The sequence below is a fragment of the Equus przewalskii genome, chromosome 4 (genome assembly GCF_037783145.1).
Source record: "Equus przewalskii isolate Varuska chromosome 4, EquPr2, whole genome shotgun sequence".
NCBI classification, from domain to species: Eukaryota; Metazoa; Chordata; class Mammalia; order Perissodactyla; family Equidae; genus Equus; species Equus przewalskii.
Genome location: NC_091834.1, coordinates 34,855,468 through 34,873,965, shown reverse-complemented (window position 1 = coordinate 34,873,965; position 18,498 = coordinate 34,855,468). Strand labels below are relative to the sequence as shown.

Below are 18,498 nucleotides of genomic sequence, written 5' to 3'. Positions count from 1 at the left end.
GGATATGGCACCGCCTGGCAAAAGCCATACTGCGGTAGGCGTCCCACGTATAAAGTAGAGGAAGATGGGCATGGATGTTAGCTCAGGGCCAGTCTTCCTCAGCAAAAAGAGGAGGACTGGCAGCAGATGTTAGCTCAGCGCTAATCTTCCCCCCCCCCCCAAAAAAAATCCAGTGATGCCATAGTTCTTTGAAAAGGTTCAGCCAGCTCTTTAATCTAAATCCTGTCAGTGAATTTGAAAGTCAGGAAGTCAAAGTTAGCTCAGAGTAGCTGCTGATTTCCACTGAGGCTGGCAGGCCCCTGTGCTCCCCAGAGCCAAAGGTCTCACTGGCTGGGCTCCACAGATTCCCAGGGTTAAAGTGAGTAAGGATGTACCGTACGATCAGCTTTGAACTCAATCAGCCCTAAGAAGAGAACATTTAATGTATAAATGAGACAATTTGAGATGTTTTAATGTGACAGCAAAAGAGTAGAATTATGCTCATGTTATAATACTAGTGTTTAAAGTTGGACCTGAATACAGGCAAGATAAATAAAACAAGTCTCTTCATCTGTTAAACTTTCTTACCCAATCTAACTACTAAAAAACTAACTATGTCAATGGATACAGGTTTTTAAGAAAAATGAACAGTCAAAAAATTTTTTAAAAATCTAAATAAAACAAAAAACCACAACAACAAAAAAGGAGACATACGAAAATATCAACAAATACTATACGTACAATATTGATTCCATTATTTATTTACAAAACCATGTTTTGTCAGAGTTCCTATAGGTTCCTACATTTTAAAATTGTACAACATAACTGACCACCATAAAAACCCTCATTATTAACGTCACAAATATAAAAAAGTACCTGTAAATTATTTTAAAAAAACCCAACCCAACAGAGAAATGGACAATATATAAGAAGAGGAAACTTATAATAGCAGAATTACAAATGGTCAAGAAACATGCAGAAAGATGCTCAAGGTCACTAGTAGTCAGGAAAACGCCAATGTCAAAGACATCCCTTTTTTTCTTGAGGAAGATTAGCCTTTAGCTAACTACTGCCAGTCCTCCTCTTTTTTTTTTTTTTTGCTGAGGAAGCTTGGCCCTGAGCTCATCCGTGCCCATCTTCCTCTACTTTATATGTGGGACGCCTACAACAGCATGGCTTTTGCCAAGTGGTGCCATGTCCACACCTGGGATCTGAACTGGTGAACCCTGGGCCGCCAAGAAGCGGAATGTGCGAACTTAACTGCTGTGCCACCAGGCCGGCCCCAGAGACATCCTATTTTTATTCATCAGAATGGCAAAAATTAAAATGACTGGTTACAGTCAATCCTAGAGAGTAGAGAAAAACAGTCCTCCTCTAATTTATGACCTTGTGAGTAAATGTTCCAGTTAAATTCATTAAAACTGAAATAATGCTCTTACTTAAAAAAGAAAACCCACTAACAAGCTATCCAAAAGAAATAGGAGTTAAAAGGTTTTATACTAATATTTACTCTAGAATCATTTATAATAGCAACATTCTGGAAACAATTCAAAGATGTATGAATAAGGAATGGTTGAAAATTATGGTTTATTCACACTATTGAATAATGTGCAGTTATCAGAAAGACTGAACTACATAGTCATATATTGACGTTAAAGGATATCCATGTTATATTGTAAGTGAAAAAAAACTTATACAATAATATATATATTATTTTCATAAAGCAAAAGAAATAAGCACACAAAACACCACATGTACATATATACTTCTACAAGCAAAGGGAACAGCACAAAAGAAAATACATTCAATGTTGTGTTGGGGAAGTGGGAGAATTCCCTCCCTTTTCCTTAAGGTTCTTACTGCTGGTCAAATAATTAAAAAGGCAGGTTAGCAAGAGAAAATCAAACAAAGTTTAATAGCATGTATTCATGGGAGAAACTCAGGAGAAACTGAGTAACTGAGCCATGGCCGAGGCTGCCTGTGTAAGTATCTTCAGCTACAGACTGTGGGTAGTGGTTTCGGACTTCAACGGGGAGGAAGGCAACTCACATGGAAATGGAAAAGCAGATGTTTGGTAAACAGAACTTGGATCCTCCCAGTCTACTGAAACCCAGAGTTCTCTATGGTGAGGGCCTGTCCTGGGGACAGGCCTTTATTTTACATTTCTTTTAGGCAGTTAGGGGGGAAAGGTAGAGTGTTCTTCTTGAGTCTTCTGAGCCTATACTGTCTTCAGCTGGAAATAATCTACACCCCAGAGTGGCACATGGGGCAGCCTGCCCTGAACCCCATCAGTTGCAAAGAGTGCTATAGATAATGAATGGGAAGAAACTGAGACAAATAATTTTACTACAAATATATGCATAGTACTCAACTGGTTCTCAGGATCATGAAATATAGTCATTTAAATAATAAAATGTGAGCACATGATTAAGCCTTCAGATATAACTTCGGTATCTTCTACCTCCCTAACATATGCCAAAAAAGTCTCCTGTTTTAAGCTTGAAATTTTGGGACAATTTCCCAAGATGGTTGTTAGGTTAAATCTTAGAAAAACTTAGTTCTTTTGACACATAGTAATCTAATTTCTAGTAAAAAAAAAAAAGCAAGCAGTAGGAAGAACCATTTTTACCTGCTTGTACAAATAAACGAAAAATATGTCCTGTGAACTCACCGTAAGACTGTTTTAGATCATAATAATCCCTTATATTGAAAGCAGTTAGCAGTGCAGGGTGGGTCCCAAGCTAGAGCCACCTGAGACTCGCCTCTTCTGAAAACACTGTCACAAAAGGATGCTAGAGGATCTCACTCACTACTGGCAAACAATTCTCCATGAAGAAAAGAAGAGAACGAGATCTAAGTAATAATATTCCAGTGAAAATATTTAATGTTAAAACATAGTTTCCAACCACTAAGTGATGTAATTAATGACTATGGTTCACTTCAATATTACTTTTCTTCATACAAAAATTTTTTAAAAACGTTACTGTAGATAGATTAGACTTTGACTCAAAAAATGCACATGAAGAATGCTAACCTTTGGTTTAAAAAGATCTTTTCCTACCTTCACGTTATCTGGATGCAGTCCCCCAGGGTGCTTGTCCATGTACTGACATAAATCAGTGTGCTGGAAGAAAAAGGGGAAAATGTATTAACATCCCTCTGGCTAAAACACCATGAATCAATATTTTTCTACTTCAAAGTCACTGTTACCTTCCGAACAAAGCAAATATAAGTGGGTGGGGTTTTTAGTGTATGCAGTTGTATGCTCCTCCACCCCCCATTTTTAACCACAATTGAACCATTATCTTTACCTCTAGGTTCTGTACTATGTTCAACATATCTATGTATTAGAACGAATTTGCATGCATACTTTGTTAAATGCCTAAAATTTCCTCCTCATTGAATATAAATCTCTCAACCGAAAAAGAAAAAACCTTAACTAAAAAGATATAACTTAACTTAAAAAAGCTCACAGATGCAATTAACCAATCCAATTACAATTTCAATTATCTCATATTGTCCAAGTGCAAATGCAGGTTATGATTAATGTGAGGTGAAAATACTACATACAGATCATTCTAGTAAAATTAATCACTGGATTAATTTAAATTTTTCATAACTATATTCATTAAAAAATAATTTTCAGGTTTCCAGAACTCCTCAATATATTTGACAAAATATACTTTATAAATTACTACAAATACTTTCAAAATTATAAATTAAGACAAATACATCCACATATAACTTAAAAGGAATATCCTTAGATAACAACTTATGATGTCATTCTTTCAAATATTCCACTCAACTTGCCTACAAATGTATATTTTCTTCTTAATGCTTTTTCTGTTTATATTATGAACTACATAGAATTTTGAAAAAACATGTAGAGTTGCAATTCGAATTTTTCTTCTCTTACTGAGGGATACTGTAAGATTTGTAACACTGAAACATTTAATCATTCTGTAAAAGCCATTGAACATTAGTAGTTGTGCCCCACTGTCAAACTTCAATTACTGAGGAATTATAAGTTTTATGACACATTCAAGAATCTTGCTGTAGCCATGGTGACAACAGTTCAGATTCCTTTACTGAATTTTATTGCATGCCAGGTAGTAACTGCTGAGGATACAGAGCAGAATTTAGCATTCGCTCATTACTCATCATGTATTTCTTGAGCCCTTATTGTTTTCCAGGCACTACACTAGTCACCAAGGACACAAAATTAAATGAAAAAGATGCACATGGAAAAAACCAGACATGTCAGTAATTACAGTAGAGTATGTTGTGTCCTCTTTTAGCAGCATCAGGAAATGTTTGAGGGCATAGCAGGTGGAACCTATTGTGGTCTAGAGATTGCAGAAAGGCTTCTGGAAGAAGTTACTTCTATGTAAGACATGAGTAGAGAATGAAAGAAGTTAGCCAATTAAAGGGGACAATGAGAAAGAAAATGGGACAGAAGAAATGCTGGTGGAAACAGTTTTACATACAGTATAGCTCACTAAAAATAACCCTAAAATATAATTATAACAGGTTCCATGGAGTTTTTCCTGACTACATAAAAGTTTTATTTCATGCATTTAACAAACTAAGGAATGAATTCTGGACCTCAAACTGCCATTTTGTAACTCCATATTATTAACTTCTCTGTCCTTTGAAAAGGATAACACGTCCCTTGGAGAAGATTTCTGAAGAACATATAAAATAGTAGACTCACGCATCACTTGACAGGGATATGTTCTGAGAAATGCATCATTAAGTGATTTCATTGTGCAAACATCACAGATTGTGCTTATGCAAACCTAGATAGTATAACCTACTACATACCTACGCTCTATGGTACTAATTTTATGGGACCACCGTCACATATGCAGTCCTCATTGATCAACATGTTGTGAATGTACATTAGAAAGTACTTTTTACCTATAAAATGGTAACAAAAATAAGGTATTATTTAGGATACTGCCCATTGTACAGTAAGATCCACGAGGGGAAGAACCGTATCTAATTTGCTCATTGCTTTACACACAACAAATAAAATGTTAAATAGAAAGTACATCCAATCATATCAATAATTATATATCTACATGTTAAAATTCTTATCAAAAATGTCAATTCTCAGTTTAAAAAATAAAGAAAATAAATTCACACTGTTATCAAGATACAAACTAGATACAATTAGACAAAAAAATCTAAAAATAAATAATATATTTTATATTATTCATATTTTATGTAATTTATCCTGGTAAATAGCAATAAAAAGGAATCAGCATATGACTGTAAATATTAAATCATAGGATTCAAGGAAAATGTATTAAACATTTATGCACCTAGCAAACATGAGACATCAATATAAACCAAAAATTGATAAAAATAAAAGAAATTGAAAAATTCACAAAATCTTGAAGGGTTTAGTTTCAAGGGCAATAATTGGAATATACTTGTCATTGCCTGCATTTGAGTAAACTTTTTATTTCGCTCTATTTGCAGAGCTATTACTCTGATGGCATGAGTCATCAACAAACAACTTAAGGACCATCTGAGAAAGAAAGACAGAAAGACAAGATGCAACTGTTAACTGGAAACCATTTATTGAAAGTTTCGGGTAAAATTTTATAAAAAAGTGCCAGGATTAAAACCTGCAAGTCTCTTTTATAAAATAAAAATTCTGAATGATTAGAAAGCACTCAGTCATAGATTTTTGTCTTAGGAAAAAAATGCAACGTTTCAACCAGTCAATGGGTTTTAAGTCCAACGGCAACAGGAAGAAAACAAGGAAGGAAGAAAAGGAGTCAAAGGGAGGGAATGAGAAAGGGAGAGGCAAAAAAAGAAAATTTATTTTCTTGGAAATTTAAGAAAACACTTTAAAAATCTAAAATGGTTAAATCATTTAAATGAATGATAAGATACTACATACATTTTAAAGCAATGAAAAGTGGTCAGAGCATTATTGATAGGAAAATTTAGACCTTTAAATACATTAATATTTTGTTGTTTTTTGTTTGGTGAGGAAGATTGGGCCTGAGCTAACATCTGGGCCAATCTTCCTCTATGCTGTATGTGGGATGCTGCCACAGCATGGCTTGACGAGCAGTGTGTAGGTCCGTGCCCAGGATCCAAACCTCTGAAGCCCAGGCCACGGAAGTAGAGCACGCAAACTTAACCACTACACCACCAGGGCCAGCCCCTAAATACATTAATTTTAACATAAGAATGACTAAAAAATAGATAAAACAACCAATAAACTCAAGCTAGAGAATACCAAATATCAAAGAGACCCAAAGAAAATAGAAAGGATTAATGTAGGTATAGCAGAAATTAATTACATAGAAAAATTAGAAAACAACAGGTTTGAACAACTAAATAAAAAAACCACTTCTTTGAAGAGCCCAATAAAACAAACAAACCTGTTGCAAGTCTCATTTTTTTTAAAGTTATGGGTTTTGCCAAGAAGTAATCAACATTAAGAATAAGAAAAATGACACAACCAAAATGTGCAGATTTAAAAATATACTGTGAACATATAGTACTATAAACTAAACTAAGCAGAATGTTATAAACATCTTTAAACCAATACATTTGATATATAGATAAAACGTCTTTTTTTAAAAAACATAAATTATTAAATTTGGTTCTATAAGAGATGGGAATTAAAGAGCTATACCTAAAAAAGGTACCAAGTTCAGATGGTTTTAATGGAAAATCTACCAAACTTTAGGATAACAGATATAAATTACTCCAGAGCAAAGAAAAGATAAAATGCTTCTCACTCCTTCTTTAAGGTTACAATGTCAAAGCAGGCAAAAGAGAGAGGAGGAGAGAACTAAACCAACCTCTTTATAACCATAGATGTATAAATTCTAATGACAGTAGGTACTAGAATTCAATATTATATTAAAATACTAACACACCAATACCTAACAAAGTTAAACCTAGAAATGAAAAAATAGTTCAACATAATGACATTTATTAATGTGATCCTCTAAAATGAACAAATTAAATATGTGGAATGGTGTTGGGTACAAAACTTTCACGATACTATATATTTGACATATATTTATAAAATGCTGATTTTGCATAAATAAGACAAAGTCTGTTCTCACACAGCTTACATTCTGTGGATTCCACATTCTTGTGAATTATTATAATTTTTTCCAAGAATAATGTATTCAAGCTTTTTCTTTACAACAAAAAACCAAAACTACAAGGAAGGAAAGTTAGGATTGGGGGGAAAATATTTCCTGATCCTCAAGGTACACATGAAGTCCTTCTGAGTATACGCCCAATGACATTAACATCATGAATTGCAGGAAGAAGACTTCTCCAGAAATAAGATCTTGGTAAATTTAATAAAGATTTTTCCAAATCTTTTAAATTTTAAAATTCTTAATTCTTTAGATAAATGGCATGAAAATGTGTGTGTGTGCAGATGTATCATATGTATACACACATGGTTGTGTAGCCTTGAGTACATTACATAACCTCTGTATATCAGTACCTTCATCTATGTAATGAGGATAATCTTAGAACAGCTACCTCATCAGATATTGTGAAAATTAACGTTTGCATTAATGAGTTTCCATTCCATAATAGTTGCAGAATATTGCCCAGCACATGGTAGATGTTATAGATGATGATGATGATGATGATGATGATGATGATGATGATGATGATTTTCTGTGTTGTGTTTAGAGCAGGGAGGGATATTTGGGAGGTCTGTAATTAAAAACAAAATGATAAATACAGTCGGAAAACTGGAACTCCTGGGGGTAACATTTCCTCCTTATGTAATGTGTTCTTCCTGTCTGCGTGTCCAGACATTCTCATTCCCACTTCACTGTTCCCTGTACACAGCCACCAAGACTACATCTAGCAAATACACCATTAACCTCAGATTGCTCTGGGTGATTGGGGCAAGAATTTGGAGAATCTCAGATGAAAGAAGAGACAAGTGGTAGGACAAGGTACCATTTTGTACCCTAGCAAATTTCTGTTCTACTTGCATTAAAAACTGTTTCTTTTCCTTTTATCTTTTTAAATACACACTATTATGCCTGGGACTGCATTAGATGTGCCTAAGTTACAAATTTCATTACATCCCTTCTTTCTTTTTACCTTCTCTCCTTAGTTCATTTCATTGGATTATGTGACCCTTATGTTTTGCTCTGGTCTAGAAATACAGAACTAAATTTAACAATAATGCTAGAATGTACTTCTTTGTTATTCCACTTTTTAAAGTCATCCTAGGTATAAAAGTTCTAAACAGAAGGTTCCTATGGCACATGACCAACAGAATACTATCCTTTGATGAGACAAAGATAATCTCAGATCCATCCGGCTTGATCTCTGGCTATTTCTTGTTATAACACTAAGAGGAGCACTTTTAGACCAGGTGCCTGGTGACTGCAGATCAAACACAATCTCTATCTTGGCTCCTGGCTAACATCTCCTCTTTCCCTCTCTACATTATGCCTCGATTCACCTTCCTACACCTTCCTCCTATTCACTCCATCACTGCTACTGCTTTTCAGGGTAATTCCTTTAGAGGCACTTGTGTCTGACAGGTTGATATCTGAACGCCTAAGAACACCTCATCAATCTTCCATAGAGTGGTGCTTTTAATGAAGCTTTCAAGTGTGGTTAGACTTACAGACCAAGCAGAAGACAGAGTGAGAGCAGAAAGGAGCTCCAAAGGCCCAATCCTTACACTAGCATATACTTCTTTCAAAATCAGGTCCCCCTTCCTCACTGTTGATTACCCGTCAGGTAGCACTTATGTGGTTATTTACATAGAAGCAGGAGTGTTTCTAGGGGAAAGAATTTGAGGAACATATCTGAAATCATAACACCATGAACATAACTGTTCTCTGTGAAGGAGTTTGCCACATTTACAATTTGGGTTTCCCCATGTTGATCTGATTACTCTGTGGTGAGATCAATTTAGAAGGCATGAGAGAAATCTCCCTTTGTAAGAAGCCTGGATATGGAAAGACCACAGAAAATTGAAAAGACTTTTTACTCATCAGCACTTTCACAGAGTAGAGCCTCAGTTAATTTCAATCATATGTAGACCAGAGAACTGCATGACTAACAGCACACAGCCATGAGACTTAAAGGGAAAGACATGAAAGAAAGCTACAAAGATAAATTATGAACATAATGACAATTACAAAACAGGTCTGGATGGAGAACAGCCCATTTAAAAGAGGACCAGGAAAGAGAGGCCAGCCACAGAAAAGGAGGAGAAACAAGCTGGACTACGACATTCACCTCTTCATATTTTCCACTCTCCATATTTACTCTTTGTGAAACTAACTGTGTCAGGGAAAGAAGCAATATCCCTCCACTGAAAGCCGCTGGTAAAAAGGGTCTCTGAAGACCACAATCTCAGACAACCTGTTGGACATGAAATTTTACCCACATTCCAGGGTAGGAACATGTGTAAGTCAATTGTTATGTAGGTTTCACTGTCCGGTATGTGCTTGTTGTTTTTGTTTTGTTTTGTTTTGTTTGTTTTTTGCAGGGAAAGATTCACCCTGAGCTAACATCTGTTGCCAATCTTCCTCTCTTTTTTTTTCCTCCCCAAGCCCCAGTACATGGTTGTATAGCCTAGTTGCAAGTCATTCTAGTTCTTCTATGTGAGCCACTGCCACAGCATGGCAATTGACAGATGGGTGGCATGGTGCTGCAACCAGGAAGTGAACTCAGGCCACCAAAGCAGTGAGCACCAAACTTTGACCACTAGGCCATCAGGGCTAGCTCTGTGCTTGTTTCTTCTTAATCTGTGTATTATCCATGAAGTGAGGTTGTCCAATTGTTGGCCCTTCAGAGGATCAAACCTCCAAAAGACATCAAGCTCCTCAGAGAAATTATGCTTTTGCATTAGCACCGGCTTTCAGACTGGACTGTTCTCTTTAAGCAGGAATCCAAACAAAGCCCCTCCCCAAACCCATGCACTTGTTTCTACTTTCCTATAATGTTAAGCATGATATCATGATTTCCTATAATGTCAAGCATGAATATTTGTCAGCTAATTTTGATGTTCTTCAGAAGCACTGCCAAAACATGACACTGAAAATACTGCAGTGTTATTTTTAGCATCTAGGCTGAAAAGGAAGTCTTTCCTTGGGGATAACCAACAGAAATCCTCATTCTGAAGTTATGTTAAACATAGGCTTCACATCCTTTACTTCTGCTTCATTTAGTTTTCCATTTTGACAGTAAGAGACTCAGTATACTCAAGCTTGGTGTAATTTTTATAACATTAAAAAAACCTGCTTCACAAGAGTAAGAATACGAAAGATTCCAGAAGATAATAAAACTAATTGTGAATTTCTTAAGTTCTTAAGGGATTGCCTTATTTTATGCTTAAATATCAAGGTTCAGTTTTACTTTTATTTTGAAATTAATAAAAATTTGATATACAAAACAAAAAAATTAAATGGAAACGCGATTTAAAAAAAGATAGTTAAGAACTAGTTGATAACATGTGCAAAGTGGAAGCATAAAAATATAGACTCTTCCTTTTCTTGACTAATTTTTGATTGTTTAAGAAGCTCCCTAGTCCTTATCCCAGTTTGATTGTAGACATTCCAATCTCCTCCAGGTAAGTGACTCATTATAAATAAACATTAAATAGCACTCCGATTGGTAAGAGATCATATGAGGAAATTGGCAAATTTCTAAAGGACAAGAGCAATTATTTCCACTCTTCAGTGGTACTGCACGTGGTCCCAAAATTAATGGCAATGATGATAACTGTTAGTGTGATCGAGGCAGCAAGTGCGGCAGATGCTTACCTGGGATGCTTACTCTACTATTGGCTAACGTCTCTCACCTTCATCACCATTGTCCCATGTCTGGGACACATCACACACATTCTAACTAAAACCACACTTTTGAACTTTGGTAGAACTATCATTTTAGTTTTTAATCTATTTCACCTGTAGCTTATTAAAGTCAGGTAATACACTGGGGAACAGCTGCTGCTAGCGGCAACTGAAGGAGACTCATAGAAGCTGGGCCCTCCTTTCTTCTACAGCAATCAACGCCGTTCTCCTCTAGCTATAATCTCTGTTTTAATCAGGCTACACTGCTGTAAGAATTAATACATCAAATTAGTGAACAGTTAGTTTCAAACTGCTTTTATAGGAAGTCCACAGGTTTAAATTGAGTTTGAAATAGCATTTTTTTCCATTAAGCTTTATAGTACTCAGCTATTTCATCCCAAATCATAATTAATGAAATTTTAATGTTGTGAATTCCAACACATGAGCCTTATTCATTAGTGAGAAAAATGAAAATGAAAAGAAACATTAATCAATTTTTCCTTGAAAACAAAGTCACAGCCATTCAAGGTGCTTTATAAAGGAAGTTTGTATCTACTATATATCAAAGAGGCTCATTTCTAAAGAGTGGTAAAAAAATAAAACTCTGTAAGTATTCTATTAAATGTCATTTAGACTTTATGCTAATGCATTGAAATCCCTTATCTTTAATAACAAAAACAAGACATTCATGAACAAGTACAAAAGTGCTATCTCTTCCCTCTGAAGCAGAAATTCTAATTACAACTAGATTACTGTGTCTCAAGTTGCATCATAGGACATGGTATGAAAATAGAGACAATATGGTCTTTTAATCTATTCCATCATCACCCAAAGATATGTTCTCACATGGAATAATCTCAAATATTCCACTGTTCCTGCACAGACTTATTTTACATATAACAAAGACTGTTTCTGGGTTATTTTATTTTTACCTGGTCTTAAGCCACTTAGGAAATGTTGAAATTCTACCAGTATACCACACGCATATTCTCTAGGGAGGGAAGGGAGGGTAGTTAACACACACAACAGTTTATGCTACATAAAAATCCTCCCATTAGCAATCACAGTGCTGTGGTTTATTCCTAATTAAATTAGCCATTTCTCCTTTCTTTATTATTATATAATATATTCTCCTTCTCCTTTTTGGTCATAATAAACCTATATGTGACTTAGCTATCCCATAATTCTGCCTAATTGGTTTCAGCTGTCATTTCTGAATCCATAATGCATGGGCAGCCTGGGGCTGGCAAGTGGAACAGGAAGCACTTCCAACCACATTCCCATCATGTAAAACCAGCAACCTGAAAGATCCTTTCCATTAAAACAAAAAACTTACTATTTGGCTTCTGGCAATGACACCAAGGATAGACAGATTGTACAGCTCTACCCAAGCAGTAAGACTGTTGTGAGCCATTCTTCTCTGATGAAAAGAATGCAGACATTCACGCTCCAATAGTTCAAGTGTCTGAAGCAGTCTCAATATTGTAGGGGCTAACTCATAAACGAACACATATGTATACCCTTCACTATATCTATGTAATTTGTTTACTTTATAAAACTTCTAGGAGATATAAATGATTTTCCTTTTTAAAATTAAATAAATTCAAAGTATAGATTTGGGAACCTTCAAGAAATGTGGAGTAATCTTCTAGAAGTAGAACACTGCGGTTCTACAGAACCATATACTGTTCCTGCATTAGAAGAATGTGTAAAACGTGCTCTCTTGAAAGAGTGAAGGAAAGAGCCACCCGGTAAGGCTTATATGTCCTCTGGCAAACCATTCACAAGCTTAAACCATATAACAAATTTTAACTGAGTCAAATAGTCACTTTAAAAACATATTCATCTGCTACAAAAATTAAAATAAAACAAAGACATTCAAGCTACTTTGAAGTGAGGCTGATTTTTAAAGGAAAAATAAAAAGCCAATGGGTATAAAGAATGGAATGTTCTGATCATCCAACACCCTCAGGAATTTGGAGGGGGGGAAGGTTAACAAAGCAGCCACATAAAATTTTTTGGAGTCAAAGCAAGAGATGGAAGACAAAAAGGAACTGAAATAGTTCTCAGGAATATCTTAACTCTGAAAACAGCTTCTGGAGCTGCCCTGATAGAAACATGGAAGATCTTGAAATTATAGGGTAAAAGCAACATGAGCAAAAAGAGAAACAGAGAACCAAAGTGGAAGAGGGAAGACAAAGAGGAGAGATAAAGAGGGGGCGAGAAGACAGGAATCACAGGTAGCCATCCGGGAATAACTATTGCTGGCTACAAAGGAGAAGAGAGAAGTCTTTTTTATAATCTTGGTTCTAAGGAGTAAGAGTCACTCTCACATCGCAAGCGATCATACCAGATGTGTGGTTCAGAAAACTCTATGAATTATACTGTAATGAGCTTCAGGTACATGTTATTTTTAATTTTAAAAATAGTAATTCTAGAATGCATAATTACAAATAGAATATTAAACAATTATAATTTGTAAATTTTGTCACCCTTTTGTTGGCATCCCAACTGATATTCAAAATATATTCTCAAACTCTTATAATGGGTGAAGTATTGTAAAATGTGAAAAGATGAATAGAAAATATTCACTATTTAGGTGCCTACTGATGACTAAGGGAAAAATAAGAATGACAATCACATCAATAATACTTTTGCTCTTCTTCCTAAAATGAAACATTTATAGCCTTGTTTCTATCATTCGACTCAGTAGTAACAATTTTAGTTTTTGGGTTAGTTTTTCGGAAACCTAGGAAAATAAGGAAATGCAGAGGGATGTATTAGAAGCAATGTTACTAAGATGTTACAACACAAAATACTTTAGAGTTCTTAAACACATTACAGATATTTGATTATTTATGGAGCAAGGGTTGTGGTCTATAGATTCCAAAATGGGACAAATCAAAATCTCTTAAATTGGAGAAATAGTTCTAAAAATAAATTTATATTACAAATGTAGAGCTCACTTAAATCTTCCTGTCTGGTGGGAATACACAGAATATAGAATAACAAAGCTTTCAGAGAAAGTCCTCACAAACAGTAAAGTATGTGAAATGTTTGTTCTACATGATGAAAGAGGCAATTTATTTTGCTATTCCTGTGGCACACCTGAAGCATAAGTACATTTAGGTAAGATCACTGTTTTTTAAAAAAATATTAATTTCAATTATTTCAATATAGTACATAAAGAGGCAAAAGTAATTTAGGTTTCTCAAATCAATGAGTAAAAGGACCTACAAGGTATGAGGCTCTGAAGCATGAGAAGTTGAGGAGTGGTGAAACATAGTATTAAGAGGCCACAAAAGTAAAAGTTTTGTTTGATGTGGCTCTTTTAGTAGCAAAGAATAAAAAACTTCAGATCACAGAGGAGGGAAAAGAAACATCATGAATTCTTGTATTCTGAGTATTGCCAAAAGTTAAAACAGAATAGAAATTCCAAAATATCTCTTTTTCAGGATCTCTAGCCAAAAGTCAAATTGCTAACTTACCTGACAAAAAAAAAATTTACCGAGGATCAAATCGTCACTCTTTTTCCTTTTCTTTTTCTTTTTTGCTACTAGCTTTGCTCAATCCATGGACAAAGAAAACGTGCTTAATTCCTTGCTATGCATGAGTATGAAATTAAAGATACCCTGGAAAAAGAACTATTTTATTTCTTTCTCAATCACTAGACACTTGCAAACTTGCCAAGAGAATAACTTCCCCAGGAGCTTGACAGATTTGACAGATATGGTCGATGTTTTGAATATGAATCCTGAAACTTCAAGACCAACGTTATTGTTCCTCATGATTTATTTTAAGCTTTTCTGCCAAAATCTAGTTATGTCTTCAGTGAATCAGAACTAAAACCACCTTTCATTCTCTTGACTTAGTGCAATTTGCCATAAAAAGGTTCCTGAAAAAAATTTCAAGAAAATGAATAAAATCTCAGCAAGTCTGTCTGGGATGAATTCGGGTAGTGCTTTCCTGATGCTGTGGTTGAAAATACCATTTGAAAGTCAGTCTTAGCAAAATTTGAAAGAAGTTACTGATGCTCAAATTTGAATCAATTACCAAAAAATTTCAGAAAATCATACTGAAAAGTTTGGGGCAAAATATCTCAATATTTAACTAAAAATAAATTAGTAAGCCTGATGTGTAATTATCATAATCAACATATGAAGCTGGTTGTAATAATTTCTGTCAAGAAAAACATAGCAGAAACCAAACTTGACATGGAGGCTTGACCCTTGACACTAACTATAATAAAAAAAGCTCGTGGTAAGCAAGGAAGCTGATTAGTGCCCTCATTGATAAAACGTGATTTTTAAATGTTAAAAAGCCAGAATCTAAGTGTTCAATAAAATCTTTTAAAATCACCATTATTTGAATTTGTCTTATTAAGAATTTTAAATATATCTAAGATTTAAAGTAATATCAAGAAAAGCATGGGATTTTTATATTAATACAAAGGGTGAATAAATTTTAAAATGCGAATAAACATTGATATATAACATTTACTAATTTAGAACAAAGGTGGTATTAACTTCCATTTTGTAAAAGGTTAAAAAAACAGCACATGTAACATATGAGTATAGTATAGGAAGATACAAAGAAATCTTCAAAGGTACCACGTGGTAGCACTGGCTTTCTCTGAGGGGGTTGGATTATAAGTAACTTGGGATACATCAATCAGGATAGGCCAGGTTATCCTGTGATAACAAACAACTTTTGCTCACAATTTATTGGCTAAAGCAAGCCACACGGCCACACCTAAAATCAATAGGGAAAGAAGGTTTAATTTTCCTACAGGGATTGGGATCCAAATACCAGGGAAGAGTAACACAGTCTTCTGCATGAGGCAAATCATACTCAACTTTTTTTTACTGATAATAGAGTAAGAATATTAAACACATATGTATATATTTGCATTGAATTTTAAAAGAATGTTTTGTCAAGGATTTAGTAACTTTAAAAGGACGCTACAATTTTATGAAGTCACTCAATTATTTCTCATCCAGACTTAACTTTTCTAGAAATTCTTGCTACACCATGTTATTTTTTTTCCCCTCTAAATTCTAAAGATCTTTTAATTTTCTGGAATAATGTCTGGTATACTCGGATACTTAAGTCAGAAATCCATATTCTAACAGTAACTTCCCTAAAAGATAACAAATCTCTGTTTAATTAAAAAGTAAGCTGTATTTTTAAATTAATCATTATAACTCTGTGTCACAGGTTCTCCAGATGGAGTTTTGAGGTACTACATGCTTATTACGTAAAAGGAATAAAAATGTTTATTAGATGAAAGGAAAGAGAAGGAAGCAAGAGTGGACAAAAAAAGTCAAAGTGCGATGCAGAGCAATAAAGCCTTGGCCAACCTAGCAGCAGAGTTGTCCTCTGCTGGGAAGTTGTCCTGCATTGGCCCTTATACCCCGACCTCACAGAGTCACTAGACACAGGATGCCTGGGGAACGAGTTACCTCAGTTAAGATGAGCCTCTGCAGTTGAGACATCCTGGAGTTGCTGACGGGGGAAGGCGCTTTGGTGACCATATTTCCCATAGCTAGGCAGCAAGTCCTTCTTTAAAGGAGGCTATGGATCCCACTTTGTGTGTCACACTCTGTAAGGGTGCTTTAACGAAAATCTTGAAAACTGACTCTACATTTGTGTCACACACACACACACACAATCGTGTCTGACACGTCTATTCTATGGAAACAATCACATTAATTTGGCAAAAATTTATAGAGTTCCCATTGTAATTGTACTATGAGATACACCAAATGAGAAACAAGACCCTGCCCTCAGGCAGACTAAGTGCTCATTCATCTTGCACAGACGTCATGATGGCAGACACGAATGATCACGTTGTCCTTTTCACTCTTGACAAGGTACCACGCAGTTTATGGTATTTTTACTCAGATAAAATATGATTACCAAAAAAGAAAATCCTTAGTCTTTTTTTTCTTCTAATAAATATTCTGTTACTAATCATATCTCCCCATACCTCTTTCTCCTAGCATTTCTTACTTTCTTTCTTGTTGTTAGAGTTAGATATCTTTCCTCAATATATTTCCTAAAATTCTAGCCAGACTACTCAACATTTTATCTTTCGTTGCTGCATCTAACTTCTTTATATCCAAGGAAAAAGACTAGAGAAACAGAAGGAGGAGAAAAGAGAACAAATTTAATCTTCGAAATGTCCCTGATGATGGCTAAAAGCAAAGCTAATAACTGAGACTCAAAGCTTTAAAACAAAGACCACACATTCAAGAAAAAAAGAAAACCCAGAAGACGGAAAATTCTTACTTAGCAAATAGCTGCCATGACAAATTAGCTTTTCAGTCCCTGAAATATGAAATAGAAATGAGGCTTGAGCAACTGTTGGGGATTTATAAATGGATTTGTATCTGTCTGTGAGAAAGGAGTAAATTACATACTTGAGGTTGGATGTGAACTTAGGACACTAAAGTTTATTGTCTAAAAAGGAGGTCTCTAGTCATACACCGCAATCAAAAAGACAGTAACCTACAAAATGAGCAATCTGTATATTCCTTTTTTTTTTTTTTTGAGGAAGATTAGCCCTGAGCTAACTGCTGCCAATCCTCCTCTTTTTGCTGAGGAAGACTGGCCCTGAGCTAACATCCATGCCCATCTTCCTCTGCTTTATACATGGGACACCTACCACAGCATGGCTTTTGCCAAGCGGTGCCATGTCTGCACCCAGGATCCCAACTGGTGAACCCCAGGCCGCCAAGAAGCAGAACGTACAAACTTAACTGCTGCGCCACCGGGCTGGCCCCCAGCAATCTATACATTCTTAATAATTAAGTTTTAAAATCAGAATCAGTCACCACTGTTTATTTCCTTATACATACTCTTACATTGTAAAAACAAAATACTATCATATGTATGAGTGTGTATTTTTATAGTATATCAACATCCCACAATCACCTTAACAAATTATAACAAAAAACAAAAAAACAACAACTAACCAACCAAATAAGAATAATAAATATTTTCCATCAAGACCAGACATCCTAATAAAGGCCCACTCAACATCGTTTTTTTTCTTAAAGATCGTTTTTTTTATACTCCTCATTCATTTTTTTAGGCGAGGAAAATTGGCCCTGAGCTAACATCTGTTGCCAATCTTCCTCTTTTTTTTTTTTTTTTTTGTTCTCCCCAGAGCTCCAGTACATAGTTATATATCCTAGTTGTAGGTCCTTCTAGTTCTTCTATGTGGGACGCCGCCTCAGGATGGCTTGATGAGCAGTGTGTTGGTCTATGCTCAGGATCCAAACTGGAAAACCCCAGGCCACCAAAGTGGAGCACTTGAATTTAACTACTACACCACTGGGCGGGCCCCCCACTCACACTTTAGACATTGCTCATGTGTCTAAAATTTTACTGGTGGGGTAATAATCTAATAACAGTTAATTCGAATATCTTCACTCCCACTAGCCTTGTCGCATTTGATAAAATCTGACAATTGATAAATAGCAAAGATTTATATGCTTTACAACCATTAATGTGAACAAAATTATCTAATGACACAGTGATTTACACAATGACAAGCTCAAGCATTTGGTCATATTTAAATTTATTAATAACGGATGAGATTCCAAAGTAAAGATGGCAACCTGAACATACGTACCTACTCTGTACCCTCTTGAATCCCCACTTACCAAATTTTATAAGCTCCAAAACA

The 18,498-nt window shown here is 35.2% G+C and overlaps 1 protein-coding gene across 6 annotated transcripts in view; it reads right to left on the bottom strand.

Annotated features, from left to right (window-relative positions):
• Positions 1-18,498, bottom strand: part of CDK14 (cyclin dependent kinase 14) — a 549,155-nt gene that overhangs the window by 275,832 nt on the left and 254,825 nt on the right. For all 6 annotated transcript variants that reach the window (XM_070617449.1, XM_070617451.1, XM_070617450.1 and 3 more), the window contains one exon: positions 3,041-3,103. In XM_070617449.1, the coding sequence (XP_070473550.1) occupies positions 3,041-3,103 (63 nt within the window). The remainder of the gene's footprint in view (positions 1-3,040; positions 3,104-18,498) is intronic.